General features: G+C 41.2%; 1 protein-coding gene across 1 annotated transcript in view; it reads right to left on the bottom strand.

Moving 5' to 3' along the window:
- The window catches only part of Nachralpha6 (nicotinic acetylcholine receptor alpha6), a 332523-nt gene that overhangs the window by 99745 nt on the left and 216917 nt on the right, over positions 1-15861 (bottom strand). Inside the window, exons 6-7 of the mRNA XM_078191877.1 lie at positions 9621-9696; positions 2892-3086 (exon numbers count right to left, since the gene is read on the bottom strand). Coding sequence (XP_078048003.1) covers positions 2892-3086; positions 9621-9696 — 271 coding nt within the window. The remainder of the gene's footprint in view (positions 1-2891; positions 3087-9620; positions 9697-15861) is intronic.

Raw genomic sequence — 15861 nt, 5'->3', positions numbered from 1 at the left:
ACGCGTGTCGACCTACTTCGATCCACGTATTAAATCCTGCAAAATAACGAGTCGATGTTTAACTTCTCCCAAAACAATTTTACAACACACACATATAACTATGTACTTTGCAGTCCACTAATTACAGCTCTTGCATATCGACGCAACATTACTGTAAATTCGATGATAATTCATATGTTCGAAATAATATCGTAACAATTTCATTGTTTCTTCATTTATGCTGCAAACAATTAAAAGAAGGCGTGGAATAATCACCTTGGAATATTAATAACAATCTTTTGAACAGAATCCTAATTTCTAAAATGCAGGAGAAATAGAAGAACAATTATTATTATTATTGTCGACCAGAATCCAAATACTTCGATAAATATTTCATAGCAAATTTAATAAATTGCAGTTGATAATTATTACATAATAATTATTATAGAATTTTCGTCAACAACGATCGAATCCAGTGATCATTGAATTATTTGCATGATGAATGCAATATCATTATTAACAACTATCAAATCCAGTCATCGTTGAATTACCTAAAAACAAATCCTCCGCATAACAAATGCGAAAGAAAAGCTCCCCAAAACTTGCAAATCACAGTCGCAGATGGAAGAGCAACTACCTTAATTATTTCATTTTATTTAACAACAATTTCCTGTTCGTTGATCCTCGCAACACAAGAAAAACTCTGTACCTCCTTTCATCATCTTACCAGAGTAATCGCGTAATTCGCCGCGCGATAACAATGCCCCAGTCTCGGTGGTTCAGCGCCGTTGAAAAACGTGGCTGGTCAAGGAACGCCCTAACGAAACGGGTTCTCGAGAATCGAAGAAATCCGATACCAGTGCCGACTATCCACGAACCGAACCGAACGGAACGAAACGAACGAAGATTGATGAAACAATCAGATGTTGCGGGAATAAACTGCAACGTCAGAATCCACTCTCATTAACGGCGACGATCGAAGAAGGGGGAACCAGGCGCCAGGTAACCTCGGCGTACGGTGCCGATTCCCCGGTGAAGCAGCTCGGATCGATCGATCCACCGGCATCCGCGGAATATCCACGGGGCTGGAGCGGCCCTCTCTGCGGCATCGGCGGGATTCGACCCGCGGATACCCTCTGCACCGTTTCAAGGTCGGTACGATTACAGTTTTTCTGTACATGATCCGGCGAGAACGTCGCCCGACGTGGCCTGTGTACGATTATACAGGGTGTTAAGAAAGTCGCTCGTAATTTGGAAATAGGGTCGACTGAAGGGTTCATTGGGCGATTTGAAGCAACTTTTTCCTTTGCGGAAATGTTCTACGAAGCACCGTTTAGGAGTTATTGCGGAAAAACGGTGACCAATGAGAGCTGAGCGACGATCGAGGTCGGTTTTCATTGGTCAGTGTTTTTTGCGAATAACTCGGTAACCATTTCGAGGAGAAAAATTCTGTAAAGGAAAAAGTTGTTTGAAATGATCTTATTTCTTGATTCCGAGAGACTTTTGGGGCACTCTGTATATGTATATAGGGTGTCTCTGAAGTCAATCGTAATCGGGTTGATTAGGTGATTTGGAGTTAGTTTTTCCTTTGCGGAAATGCTCTGCAAGGCTCCGTTCAAGAATTATTAACAAAAAGTACTGACCAATGAGAATTGAGTTCAGCTCGCTGGTTGACCTCGCATCCCATTGGTCAAAGCTTTTCGTTAATAACGCGTAAACGAAGCTCCGTAGAACATTTTTGCAAAGGAAAAGGTTGCTCCAAATCACCCAAAGAATCTCTCACTTTCCAATTTCGAATGACTTTCTGGACACCCGGTATATGGATACATTCGCAATGTCGTCCGGCCGTCCGTGATCGAGGGTGGGTTTCGATCTCGTATCTAGTTCCTTTGATCGTCCAAACAAAAGAAACGCAGGACAGTCAGCGTTAGTTGCCGAGATAGGTTCGAAGTATCAGGGATGCAACCCGATCAAAGTCAAACAATCGCAAGACTCCAAGTGTATGAGTACATACATACAATATACAGATAGAAACAGATATATGTAGAGAGACAGAAGGGGGGAGAGAAAGATAGATATAGACAGATCTGAATATATACAGGGAGGTGGCGAATTGTGCTCGAACGAACGACTTGTTACCGGTGAATTCATTGGACGATATTTTTCTTCATAATTAATATATAATGTTAGATTAATATTAATAACATTATATACTATTAACACATAATATTATGCATATTATTATAATATCAACTATAATATTATATATTAACTTATAATTTTTCTTTCGCACAGAGATCAGTAGCTCAGTTATAAAAGTTATTATTTAACAATATTCTCTGTGTCTCAAAAGTTTAACAAACCCGAAAGGATTGGTTCCTGAAATGATTTGCAGCAACTTTTTCCTTCACAAAAATTTTCTCCGACGCGTCGTTACCCAGTTATCAACAAAAAACCACTGACCAATAAGAACTAGTGCGTCGCGGCCGAGCCAGTGGGCGGAACTGGGCTTCGTCCGCTGATTAGCTCGACCGCTCCGCGCCAGCAGATCTCGCATCTCATTGGCCAGCGTTTTTCTTTAATAACTCGTAAACGAAGCTTCGTAGAACATTTTTGCAAAGGAAAAAGTTGCTCCAAATAACTTGGAGAATCTATCACTTCCGTTCGAAAATTATTTTTGGACACCCCTTTTTTTTATATACCGGGTGAGTAGAATTACAAGTCGATCCGGTCACCGCGGTCGTTCGAGCACCGTCGCCGGGAAGAATCAACGGAAACGAAGAATAGTGTGAGACACCAGAAGAGATAGTTGAAGGACAGAGAAATATATATATATATATACGAACGAAAAAAAGTATAGACGTGTCTGGCTGGTGTAATATGCAGGCAGGTCATGCTACGAGTTACGTTACCTAGGGTGAGCTTCTCCCCGGAGTCCGGCGGCAGCGTGAAGCCGAGTAGCGCCATGCTCGATATCAGGACGCACGGCACGATCAGGTTGAAAAAATAATAAAGCGTCCGCCTTCGGATTTGGATGGTGAAGGTGACGTCGACGTACGGCTCCGGGCAGCACTGGTACATGATCGTGTTCTTCTTGCCCGGCATGCCTGCAACGAAATCGCCGGAACCGGTTAACCAGACCGCTCGCTGTTTTCAGTAATAAACGCGACGGCGACTAGGCTACATTTACCGGTCATGGCCACCATAACGATTTAAAGTCTCATTTTTTTTATTTATTTAATTATACTTATATTGCTATTTTACTATATAACCTTCGATATTTAATTTACAACAGATTTATGTGTCAAAGTAATTTAGTTTTTTTCCTATAATTGTAATTGTTACTTTATATATCTTATGCAATTTTATGCTATAAAAAATTAATTTGTAATTAAAAATAGGTTCCTGAAGCGATTTGAAGCAACTTTTTCCTTTGCGAAAATGTTCTGCGGGGCTTCGTTTACGAGATATTAACGAAAAGCGGTGACCAATGAGAGGCTGGCGCGCAGCGGCCGTGAGAAATGAGCGGACGAAGCCCAGTCCGCTAATTGGCTCAGTCGTTGCTCGGTAGCTAATCGCGCGTCTCATTGGTCACTGTTTTTCACTAATAACTCTTTAACGACGCTTCGCAGAAAATTGTTGTAAAGGAAAAAGTTGCTTTAAATTACTATATTATTGAGATATTAGTAAAATCAGTTTCATATCAATTTTTATTTTAATTTATCTGCTGCCCGGTACAGTCAACACGAAAAATATTTTCGAGAGTTTTTACCAGTAAGAAACGGTACATGTAGCCCAATCGATGCCGGAAAGACTGCCGAGGAATCGAACGACGATTTGCTCTCGGGTTTCCGGCTGACAAACGTTCGCCGAGCGGTTAACGCGAGCGTGTAATTTGTTGCTGGGAAATTGCGACGAGCGCTTAACCCTTTCGTTACGGGCGCCGGTATTCGGAACAAAGTGTTGTTATTATTAACAAAGACCTAGGAAGAACGACATGAAAAATAACGAAAAAGAGTTTTGGCAGATAAACTATAACATTACAAACTTTAACAAACTATAAAAATCTCAACAAATTATAATAATTTTAACAAATTATAACAATTTTAAAATGTTCATTCAGATTGTTTAAACGAGAAAATCACGCGAAATAAGTTGAATCAGTTTGCTGGAACAAGGTAGACGTATCTTACTCAGTCCATTGAGAAAGCTCGCGGCAAGAGGGGAATATGAGAAATAGTCAAAAAAAGAGCAGCCCGCAAGGTAGAGCTATCTTAGATAGAAGGTCTATTGAAAAAGGTCCCGCGGGAATAACAGGAAGAATAATCGAAAAGGTTCGCGTAGCATGCCATTCCCACAACATTTTCCGATGCGGGCATTCGACTATTTGCGAAAGGCAGCCGCGCGCACCGTTCGCCAGTGGAGTGTGTATAGCAGAAAATTGAATCGCTCTTGTTACAATAAATACGGCTAAGGGATCTTTTGAGAGAACGAGTGCCTTCGGTGGTTCTGTCGGAAATAGCCGGCTCATAATTGAGACCGGTTTCTACACGGGGTCCGGAGCTAAAAGAATTGCGCTCAGAACGGTACGCGACTATACACGTCGGTACAACTGCTGCGACACCACTTTAATTATTGATTAATGCTCGGCCGATGCCGGTGCCCGCCTATTGATTACATCGTAATTGACCTCCGATTGTGCTCGACGCAATTATTTAGCGATTGTTTCATTAAGGCCGCACGTAATCGGACCCTACGCCCAGACGCGGGATTGCGAGCGAACGCCTTCGTAATTGCCCGGCAATTATAACCCATTCTTTATCCAAACTTTTCACTCAAAAAATTCAAAAGAATTTCTTATTCGAATAATTCAAATAATTCAGAGAAATTCTACCTTTGATTAAGTCAAATAATTCAGAGAAATTCTATCTTCGAATAATTCAAATAATTCGAGAAACCCTTTAATCGTATAATTCAAATTATTCGAGCAATTCTATAATAGAATAATTCGAAAATTAAAATCAATAAACTACAAAATAACACTTCGAATTTCCGTCGTTTATCCTGCTCCAATGAACTCGAATAAACAATTACCAACGACCAACAATTTTCCCCTAAAGAAGAAAAGGAACAGAATTCTCGAAAGCGCGATTTCCGCGACATGTTCGCAGCAACAAATTACACGCATCGTGGACTCCTCGGTCCTCGAACGTATATTTCCGCGACGTGTCTCGCGAGCACGTGTTCGCCGCGCGGCGTAAATGCAAACGACACACGCGAACGCGACTGTAGGTGCACGCATCGCGCGGAAGAAGCAGAAACCGCCGTGCTCTGCCTGTAATCGCCGGCGAAACTTACCTTAAAAACACAAAGAAATTACATTCGCTCGGCAGCAGCCCCGCCTTCGAAGTTCGCGCTTTCGCTCTGCTGACTTTGCGCTCGCGCGAAAACTTTCTCGGCAATTCAACCCTTCGCGCTCGACGCCATATTTAGCTATAATACTAAAATAGTTTTTCCAGCTTTATACTATTTTAATTTTTACCTGGCAATGTGCATCTTATACAGATAAAATTGATTCTCGTGACTCGTGCCAATAATTTTACAATTAAAAATATTTTTAAATCTAAAATTTGTTAGTTTAACAAATTATTTTGGAACGTGATTTGATTAATTTTAGAGTGGCGCCTCGGAGTCACTATTCGAGTGCAAAGGGTTAATTGCTGCTCTGTAATGGTAACTGAATGATAAGCTGTTTAATTTGTTAATTAAGAAACGTCCATGACAAAAATATCGTCGCGTGAATGAAAAGCGTTGATTTAGGGGTAGTTTTCAATGAATGAAATCATCGCAAAATGAATTATGATTCGGATACGAAAGACAAAGTTGGTCACTTGTTGCTGCGCCACGGCGTGACTCGTCTCTCGGCCATATTTTAAACCTAACCTCGCAAACAGTATACCGACTCTATTCGGCGAAGGCTGCGGGGCTGCACCTGCGACTATTTTCGGTCCTTCGATCGTCGCACCTTCGTTCTTACCTGCGCGGGGGATGCGGACTCGTTTCGTTCTGTTGAACTAAAAGTTATTAGGTATTTTTTATAAATATAATATATTGTATGAGACGAAAAAAAATGTTTCAATTACTAAAAATTTTTATTTTTTAAACACATTATTCTATGTTAATAGAACAGCTAAGACCTTCAATTGTTACCTGTGTTAGGTTTTCTCGTGCATCGGGACAAAGCGTTGAGGTTATGTCAAAAACACCTAAATTATCTTCCTAAAAATTTGTTGAATTTATTGTAACATTATGTCTTTTGAAATAGTTAATATATATATTTATAGTAGAAGTTATTATGTAATAGGTATTAATACAGTTATTATTATGTAATAGCTATTAACATAGTTATTATTATGTAATAACCACTAATATAGCTATTATTATATAAGCATTATTGATATATATATTTCGATATATCGTCCAAAAACACTCAACTGTCAATCATAGCAACGAAGGGGTTAATATCTTTTTATTAAAAAAACCTTATATCGTCCAAAAAGTCTCAATTGTTAATTATGGCATCAAACATGCTAACGCCTTCAATAAACCGGAAACAAGAGATCTCCTTATATCTCTGATCCTCTGATTGGTCCAGGGGACGCTCCCACCCCTTTCCTCTCAATGGTCCAGAGGACACTGCTACCCCTTTCCCGCTCAATGAATATGCAAAACGTCCTAAGCGATCGGAACGAAGAACATTGGAAAGCTGGGAAATATTAATCCATTCCGACAGAGAGAGAGAGGGGGGGTGAGGGGGTGGATTGGCAACGGAGCCTGAAAATTGATCCCGAGGAGCGAAGCGTGCTCGCATGGCCCGTAAAACCGACAATATCCGCGTTCGACACCACCATAACCGCGGGAACGAATGGCGGCGGGCGCAGATGGGATAGAGAGAGAGAGAGAGCACGGAGGGAGCGTCGCAGCAGGAATCTAAATTTATTAATGCAATTTCACGCGGACAAGTTCACCGAGATTCTACGCGCCATTCTTCATCGGCGTCGTCGTTACGAATTCCTCTCTCTCTCTCTCTCTCCGGGTTCGTTTCCGACGGAGGGCCGGCTAGAGAACAATTTCCATGGACTATGAAGAAGTAGGAAGGAGTATGGGGGAGTATGGACGGGAGTTGTTGCGGGGCTTGATAGGGAAAGGCGGAAAAAAGCGACGAAAATGAAGGCAAAAATGAGGGTGAAAATGGGAAGTGAAAATCGTAGGCGAAAATCGAAGATAAAAATCGAAGGCGAAAACCGAAGATAAAGTCGAAGAGTTATTCTTTATTCGAATGATTCAACATTGGAATCATTCTTTATTCGAATGATTCTTTTTATCTCATCGATTTTTCCATTCGAATGATTTTTTATCTGATTGTGTTTCCAATCGAATGATTCATGTCAATAAATTATAAACAAAGACTTCATTTATTTATATTCTACCATTCAATTTTTATTCGAATAAATTGTAACTAGATAGCGTCCTGTAATTGGATAATCAACGACGAACAATGAATCTCGGTAGAGGAGAGAGAAAGAGAGAGAGAGAGAGAGAGCGTTGAAAGAAACTAGGACGTTAGGACGACGACGACGACGACGTTAGGGGAATCAATTTACAGGTTTACAGCCATGGCGGAGCATCAAATCCGAAAGAACCGCGCCAAGCTGGCCATTCGGCGGTCGTTCGATCGCGGCGTCGATTGAACCGTTTATGGGATGCCTTGGCGAAAAAGGGAAAAATAGAGAGAGAGAGATAAAGAGAAAAAGGGAGAAAGGGAGAGAGATATAAAGAGAGAGGGAAGAGGTGGAGAGAGAAGTCTGCGAATCCCTTCGCGTATGGGATCCTCCTAGCGATCGCCCGGCTCATGGAAAATTCTTAAACACTTCTATCAGCATTCCTTCACGGAACGACGACGACGACGACGGCACTGCAGGATGCTGGTAGCACAGCGTAGCGTGTCAAACTAAGGAAGAAATGCACATGGAAGCACGTGATTTCACGAGGATCTCGGGGACTCGCTCGTTCGCGACGCCTCTCTGACGAAAAATTCAGCGGACTTCACAAATAAGGTAATCCTACATTTACGCTAGTTTTAATCAAGCGTGCGCATGGTGCGGATATTTTTAATAATTTCTGCTTCCGTCCTGACAGCTATAATATATTCATGGATATTGAGAGAAGTTGATCATATTATAGTATACAATATAATATACTATATACTATATACTATAGTATTATACTATATCATATACTATAGTATTATACTATACCATGTACTATATCATATACTATAGCATTATACTATACCATGTACTATATCATATACTATTTCATTATACTATACCATGTACTATAGTATTACACTATACATCAGAAATTTTTTGAATTCCGAATTAAATCAGCTTCGGACCCAAAGGGTTACAATAAAACAGCGTACCATACAATATCGATAATCGCGCGTCACCCATTGACAAATTTGAACAGGGCTTAAGGTCCACGTTTCCACGTGGCCGCATGCGAAATCTGCAACGCGTCCTCGACCCATTCGCGCCTCACTCGTGCTGTCTATTAAAGTCGCCGAAAATCGACGAGCAACAGAAAATGGTTTCTCGATAATCCGCCGTTTTTACGGGTGAAGTGTCTCCGCCGACTCGGCAATTTACAATGCCGATTGCCACTCTCTCTCTCTCTCTTTCTCTTCGTCATGGACCACCTCTCGCCGGGGCGACTTTCGAATTACACGTAAATTGATATTCGAGCACGTATTAAGGAAACACAAGCGACGAAAGCGTGAAAGAGAGAGAGAGAGAGAGGAGGAGGAGAGAGGAGAGGCCGTTTTCAATCGCCGGTGGAACAGGTGGTGTGTTCGAAGAGCTACTACTTCTGCCGCTCTTTTGTCCCCGGCGGTTTCATTGTTCCCGACATTTATTAGCACCTCGCGTATACATTCGGCACCGTTGATATAAAGCCGCTTAAAGAACGATCGCAAGCGGAAGAATTATTAAGAAAATATTGATTTAGTATTATTGGATGCTTTTTTTTTCATTTTCTTCAATTTTGATAAGTTAGGTTTGATAAATTTTTGGTTCTTCTATTATTAGTATTCAATAAAAAAAACACTGCTAAAAATTGTTTATTGCACAAAATCGACACCCCACCGAATCCTCCAATAAAACAAATAAAAATTAACCTATCCGTTGCATCTTGCACTAAACCCCATAAAAAAACCCATCATCTGCCAATAATCAAGAAAAACACCATTAACCAAAAATAAAAGCATTTTCCACGAAATACAAATACCATACAATACCTTCACAAAATTACCAAACCCAACAAACATTGAACACCATTTCCTCGTCGTCCCGATGCACGGAGCCTGAAACAATAAACTCAACAGACTATACACAATTCACGAAACGAAACTCCGCATCCCGTGTTCACAACAGGCGAGAACACAAAAGACCCCCACAAGAATCGGAAGTGACGTACCACAACCGATAGGGATCTCCGAATTTCGTTGGTAAATCGCGCGGCAACAGTCGATCGTTATCTAACGAACAGACCCTAACGAACTTACGTTCACAGAAACTCACCGATGAGGTACCATTCCCCGTTCATGATGAAGTCGGACAGGTCGCCGCCCTCGTCGGAGTTCAGCACCAGATCGAGCTGCCGGGGTCAAAGATCGATTAAGACACGCGCTTAGCTACGGTTTTCGTGGAGCAAAAGGATAGCGAATCGAAGGCAAAAGAAGGCAAGGCAATTGAAGACAAAAGAAGGGAAATTAAGTGAAGAGGTAACTTAAGTGGAGGGAAGTTAAGTGAAGGGAAGTTAACTCCAGGTAACTTAAGTCAAAGTAACTTAAGTCAAGGTAACTTAAGTGAAGGTAACTTAAGTCAAAGTAACTTAAGTGAAGATAACTTAAGTCAAGGGAAGTTAAGTCAAGGGAAGTTAAGTCAAGGTAACTTAAGTGAAGGTAACTTAAGTGAAGTTAAAAAGTGAAGGTAACTTAAGTGAAGTTAAAGGAAAGTGTTGGCTCCGCTAGACGGTGGACCAAGCACAGGATGACGACGACACGCATGCGGCATGCAGACGTCGGGTGTGCGTCGCCTTTTCTAAGCGCCTATGGCTGCTCTACGGGGTTCTATACCATCTCTACTGACACCGTGAACAGCGACACAGAGATTACAGCTGCGTATATGTATCTTATATATAAAATATATGTATGTGTGTACGTATATTATATACGATGAAGGGGGTTGCGATAAATCGCGCGCGAAGGAGAGGACAACCGTGGACGATGGAGAATGTCGCGGACGACGGTGTTTCTTAGGCGAATCGGATGCCGGGCGCGCGAAGCATCGACTGACGGAGTCCGGGGATTATTCGCCTCTTTTGCCGAAGTCTATTTATTTTACTTCTTGAATTTCATTTACCTCGTTTTTCTATTTCTGATCGATTCAACTCGATTTCTTTTCTGCTATAAATCCCAAGAAATGTGCGAAGACCTCTGTCACAATTTTTATCAGAATTTTTATTTCCATTTCTAGCTATATTAATCCTTTAAGTTAGGGAGCCAAAATTTAATGAGGACAATTTTAAAGTGGGGACAAAAATTAGGGGAGGAAGTTAGGGGACGAAGTTTGCTGACATAATTAGTGCAGTCTCATATAATACGTTTCTATCAATTCCTTCTATCAAACCTGTTAAGTATAAATGTTATTTCATCTTTTTAAGTCGAAATCAAATTCTGCCTTTCTGCCACTAATATCTTAGTAATTAAATAGAAAATTATTTAATCATTGTAACTGCGAAGACAAAAATACTGCAAGGACTTAATAAAATTTCTCTGTAAAGGGTTAAAATAATATCAACTAAAAGAAAAGCTAAACGAAGCGCGTATTTAAATCAGCGCGAAAACCAAGAAATAATTCAGACACGCGCGACTTCGCACGTAAAACGCTCTCCACCGCGTTTGGCTCGCGTTCGAGGGGGGTGGGGGCGGAGGAACGCCGCGCGCGGCTTTGCCTATCTGTTGCTCTTTGATCGGGAGCCAAACGAGATGCGGTTAGCAGTTTTAACTTCCACGAGCCGGCATTCTCCAGCCGGAAACCACCACCACCGCTCTCTCCTCTCTCTCTCTCTCTCTCTCTCTCTCTCTCTTTAAGCGGCGGGGCGCCCCGCTTCGGAATCGCTCGGCTGTGTATCCTCCACGACCCGATCTCGATGGCCCGAAATATTCCCCGCCGAGTATCGGCTTAAGGCGTTTGTTTCGACGCGGGATACCGATTTCTCGAGCGGTATAAAGGCCGGCTTATCCCGGGGGAATGGGGAGAGAGAGAGAGAGAGAGAGAGAGAGAGAGAGAGAGGGAGAGAGATCAGCCGTCGACGCTGCTCCGAGCGAAATTCAATAAATTCGCCGACGGACCGGAAGAAGTTCTTTCATAAGAAGTGAACGCGCCCCGGCAGTCGGGCTCGTAACGAGAAGCACGGTTATTACATTCGAAGTTTCGGTGAATATGGTTATTATTGGCAGGCGAGTTGGAGCGGTGCCTGGGCGGATGCAGTGAAAATTGATGGAAGGTTAGAATTGTATTTTGAATCCTGACGTGATGGATTTAGGTGAATTAGGGAGAAATCTTTGGATTTCGAGGGAAAAAGTCGAGGATTTCGAAGGTCAAGTTTTGGGACTTCAAACGCCAAATTATAGGATTTCAAACGCCAAATTAATTGTAACTGCAATAATTGCAATAAACATCAAAGCTGTTTCAAGACACCACTTTCTTATTAGTTAAATATTTATTGCTATGTCCTTATCTGAACAAAATTATTCGAAACAACATTATTAATATTATATTATTATTATTGTTATTATTATTATTATTATTATTATTATTATTAAATCCGACCAGTGATCGGTTTAAATTTCTTCGCAGACATTTCTTGGGACTCGTAGCGCCGCTAAAAAACCGCTAAAAATTCGCTCGACAATTTTCAAAGACCTCTCCATGCACTGTTCATGGGAATCGCGTCGGCGTGAATTCGCGTTGAAACAGTCGCGCCGCGGATCTAATTGTCGTTATCAGCGGACAGGCAAAAAGCGTAACAAGCTTCACGGACTCCGCCGCCGCAGTGCGCGCGTGGCCGGCAATTAATCGCGTGGCACGCGCGCGGTCGCTAATTAATCCTGAACCGTTGACAGATCACTTGAACGCAATCTACGTCGACCATAAGCGACGCCTCTTTTTCCGAAGCGACGCGCGTTCGTCAGCGTCGCCAACCGGGCAGAATCGACTCCGTTTCAATTATTACTCCGTTTCTCGATAATATCGACGAACATTGCCCTAAAACCGAAAAGAGGAACGTCAGAGGGGGTGAGGGGGATTGACGATCCCGTACAGGAATCGACTCCGTTTCGATTATGACTCCGTCCCTCGATAATATCGACGAACGCTGTCTCCAGTCGAAAAAAGAATGTCAGAAGAGGAGAAGAGGAGAGAAGGGGTTGACGATCCCGTACAGGAATCGATAACCCGTTCCGTCGATCCGCTGACGTCTTTTCGACCGGTCACCAGCCGTCGATCCGCTGACGTGTTTTCGACGGTCACCTGCCGTCGATCGCTGCCGTCGCGTCGCCAATAACTCTGTAGCCGACGCGAGCCTAGTTTCAATATTTCATCGAACGTAAACGGGAGAAGAGTCACACGCGGGTGGATCGTTCGAGATCGTCGACGCGTCTTATAGACAAAGCGATTGGTATTGTCGCGAATAAAATATTGGCAGCTGGCTTTCAGCCAGGGTCCAATGCTGTCGGGATTGGTTCAAAGATATATATTTGTCGAGAGATTATTTTATTGGCCAATGGTCGCTTTTTATTATCGATGACATTTTTGACACTGTAGGACATTTTTGTATATTAAATTTTGTCAATTTATTTTGGACCAATGTGTTGAATCGATACAGAATTGTTTGTTTGAAATTGTTCAATTTGTTGTTAAATTTTGTCTTTGTGTTATTGATTATTCTATTTATTCGAAGGGTTCTTTGTTTGAAGAATTTTTTATTCGAATAATTCTGTATTCAAATTATTTGAGCTATTCGAATAATTCGAATAGATTCTTGACTTGAATAATTCGAAATTCTTGACCTTTACAATCCAAATAATTCGAATAATTTCTATAATTGAATAATTCGACGAATTCCCTATTCGAATAATCAGACTAATTCTTCATTCGAATAATTCGAATAATTTCTGTACTTGAATAATTTGAATAATTTCTATGCTTGAATAATTCGTCAATTTCTCCCTTCGAATAATTCGAAAAATTCTCCATTCGAATAAATTCGATCACCGAATAAATGAATCGATAAATTCTGAAGAAAGGAAATTCTATTTCTCGACGGATACTGATTCGATAACGGATGCGCGAAGTTGGCAGCGATCGAGGGAAGTTCGACGGTAATTAAGAGCGGCGAGAAGGCGAATAGAAATCACCGATTCAGGATTAACAGCGCGTGCACGCGGCATGTAATTGTTATCAGAGGGGATGCCCAGCGAAGGAGACTTTATACTAGCAGATAGATACATACAGGGTGGTCCATGAAAAATCGACAATAATTCGCGAAAAATATCTCTGTTTTACAAAAATGTTTTGAACCAAAATTCTAGATAATGAAATAAGTAATATAATATTCTATAATATAACATTTTATAATATAGCATTTTTTAATATAACATTTCTGTATATAACTTTCTTCTCCAAATTTCAAGATCACTATGTCAAGGTTATGTCAAACATCAGTATGTTCAATATTTTAAGCAATTTCTACACTGAACATAATATAATTAATATCTCCACAAATATTGCACTTTCGACCTATATAATTATAATATATATTGTCGACCTTTTGCTCGACACATTTTTTTATAAACAAAATAGTTTTCGGGCGATTTGACGATTTTTGTGGACCACCCTGTACAGCGCACGGTGATCAGACAATGGAGTATAATGGATGTTGGATTCCACTCGCTCACTAATATTCGCAGGGGACATTTGCATTGTTAAATACATGGATCGCGCTGCGAAGAGCTCGCTGACGAGGACGATCGACTGTTCGCCGCGTTATGCGTGGACACGCGTGTGCGACGCACACAGTCGTACAGAGCGACGGGAATGATGCGTTCTGTGATATCGTCCGGCGACTTAACTCGTTCGGTATCAATCCGAGGGATTCTCGCCGGGTATTCAATTTCCAGGTATGTAAATTACGATATAGGTACAGTATTTGTATCGTATATACTTTGCTAATAGATTAATAAATTGTTTGAAGTGTTCGAGGGGTTTTGGAGTTTGTTGTTTTGCAAGAATTCCATCGAAATTTCTCAGAAATTTCGCAAGAATTCTGCAATAATTCTTGCAAAATTCTTGACGAATTCCACAAAAATCCAAACCCCATAACTCCTGTCATGGTTATATTATAATTCCTGCAGGGTCATTCCCCCAATCTTTCCTATAACTCCCACACATTCGAAAATAACATTTCAACCTTCCAGATCAACTTCCACTTCCCTGACAAAATAAAAACACCATAGAATCGCCATAAAATCGATTCCATCCCAGGGGACGAACAGCCAAGTTTCACCCATTCACCCTAAAACTCCAATTCCCACAAGAACAGCACTTCTTGCCCTTATCCCAAAGCTTCTACCCTTGCATCCCCATAAAATAGACACCATAGCGTCGCTCAACGCAATGCCCCAACGCCATAAAAAAAAAGGTTTCGCAATCAAATTCGATCTCCTGAAAAATTGCTGAAATTGCTCGATCGCCGATGCGTCGACAAGATGGCGCGCGATGATAAAAGACGCGTGGCAAAAAGCAACAGCAATAACAATAACAACAACAACAACGATGAAACGATAGGAAAGAACGAGATAGGTAAAAAAATAGGTAAAACAGAGACAGAAGGATTGCACACTGGCGAACACATATGGCGGCGTGGGGGTTGGTAGCGGCGTATTGTGTTGTTAAGCACACGGGGTGCTGTGAACCGGCTAGAGAACCACGCACGCACACGCACACAGACACACACCTAGCATGCAGTGGCACATCGATCCTCGTGGTTGTAGATAATTTACACGTGTAGATGCGCCTGGGAGGACCGTCTATACCGGGTGGCCGTTTATAAACGCATAGGAAAAACGCAATGGTTCTGGCGTGAAATGGTAGAACGCACAAAATGGTTCAGTGAAAGGGTTGTATATGGTTGTTCAATCTGGGTATGGAGTTTTGTAAAGATTATGGCAAGGTTATGTTACAATTAAATATTAACTATAATATTTTTATAAAGATTAATTATAAATAAGATTTGTTATCATAATACTACTTAAAAATTGTCTAGTAACCAAAAATAAACCCTGAACACTAACGACAAATTATAGAAATTTGTTAATTATAAATCAATCAAGAACACTGATCAGAAATGAAACAAATTTTAACGAAAAGTGAAAACGCTATATAATTCTAGAAAATTGAAAAAAATATAATTCACGCGCGTGTCATTACTGACTTCGAATCGTTTGACCTAACCTCAACGTAACTATGACATAACCTCAACATAGTCCTGACTTAACGTCAACATAACGTCAACAAATCCTCGATATAACTATGACATAACCTCATCAAAACCTCGACATAACCTCTTTCTGCGTTCTACCATGCATGCATGCTCAATTTAAAAACGGACACCCGGTATAAATACACGCGCGTAAAATACACACAGACACACGGAGCAACAGAGAACATGCGGCACACACTTAGCGCACGCTGTACA

The sequence above is a fragment of the Augochlora pura genome, chromosome 10, assembly GCF_028453695.1.
Source record: "Augochlora pura isolate Apur16 chromosome 10, APUR_v2.2.1, whole genome shotgun sequence".
Classification (NCBI taxonomy): Eukaryota; Metazoa; Arthropoda; class Insecta; order Hymenoptera; family Halictidae; genus Augochlora; species Augochlora pura.
Note: the sequence above shows the minus strand (reverse complement) of the source record. Positions and strands in the feature narration are given on the sequence as shown.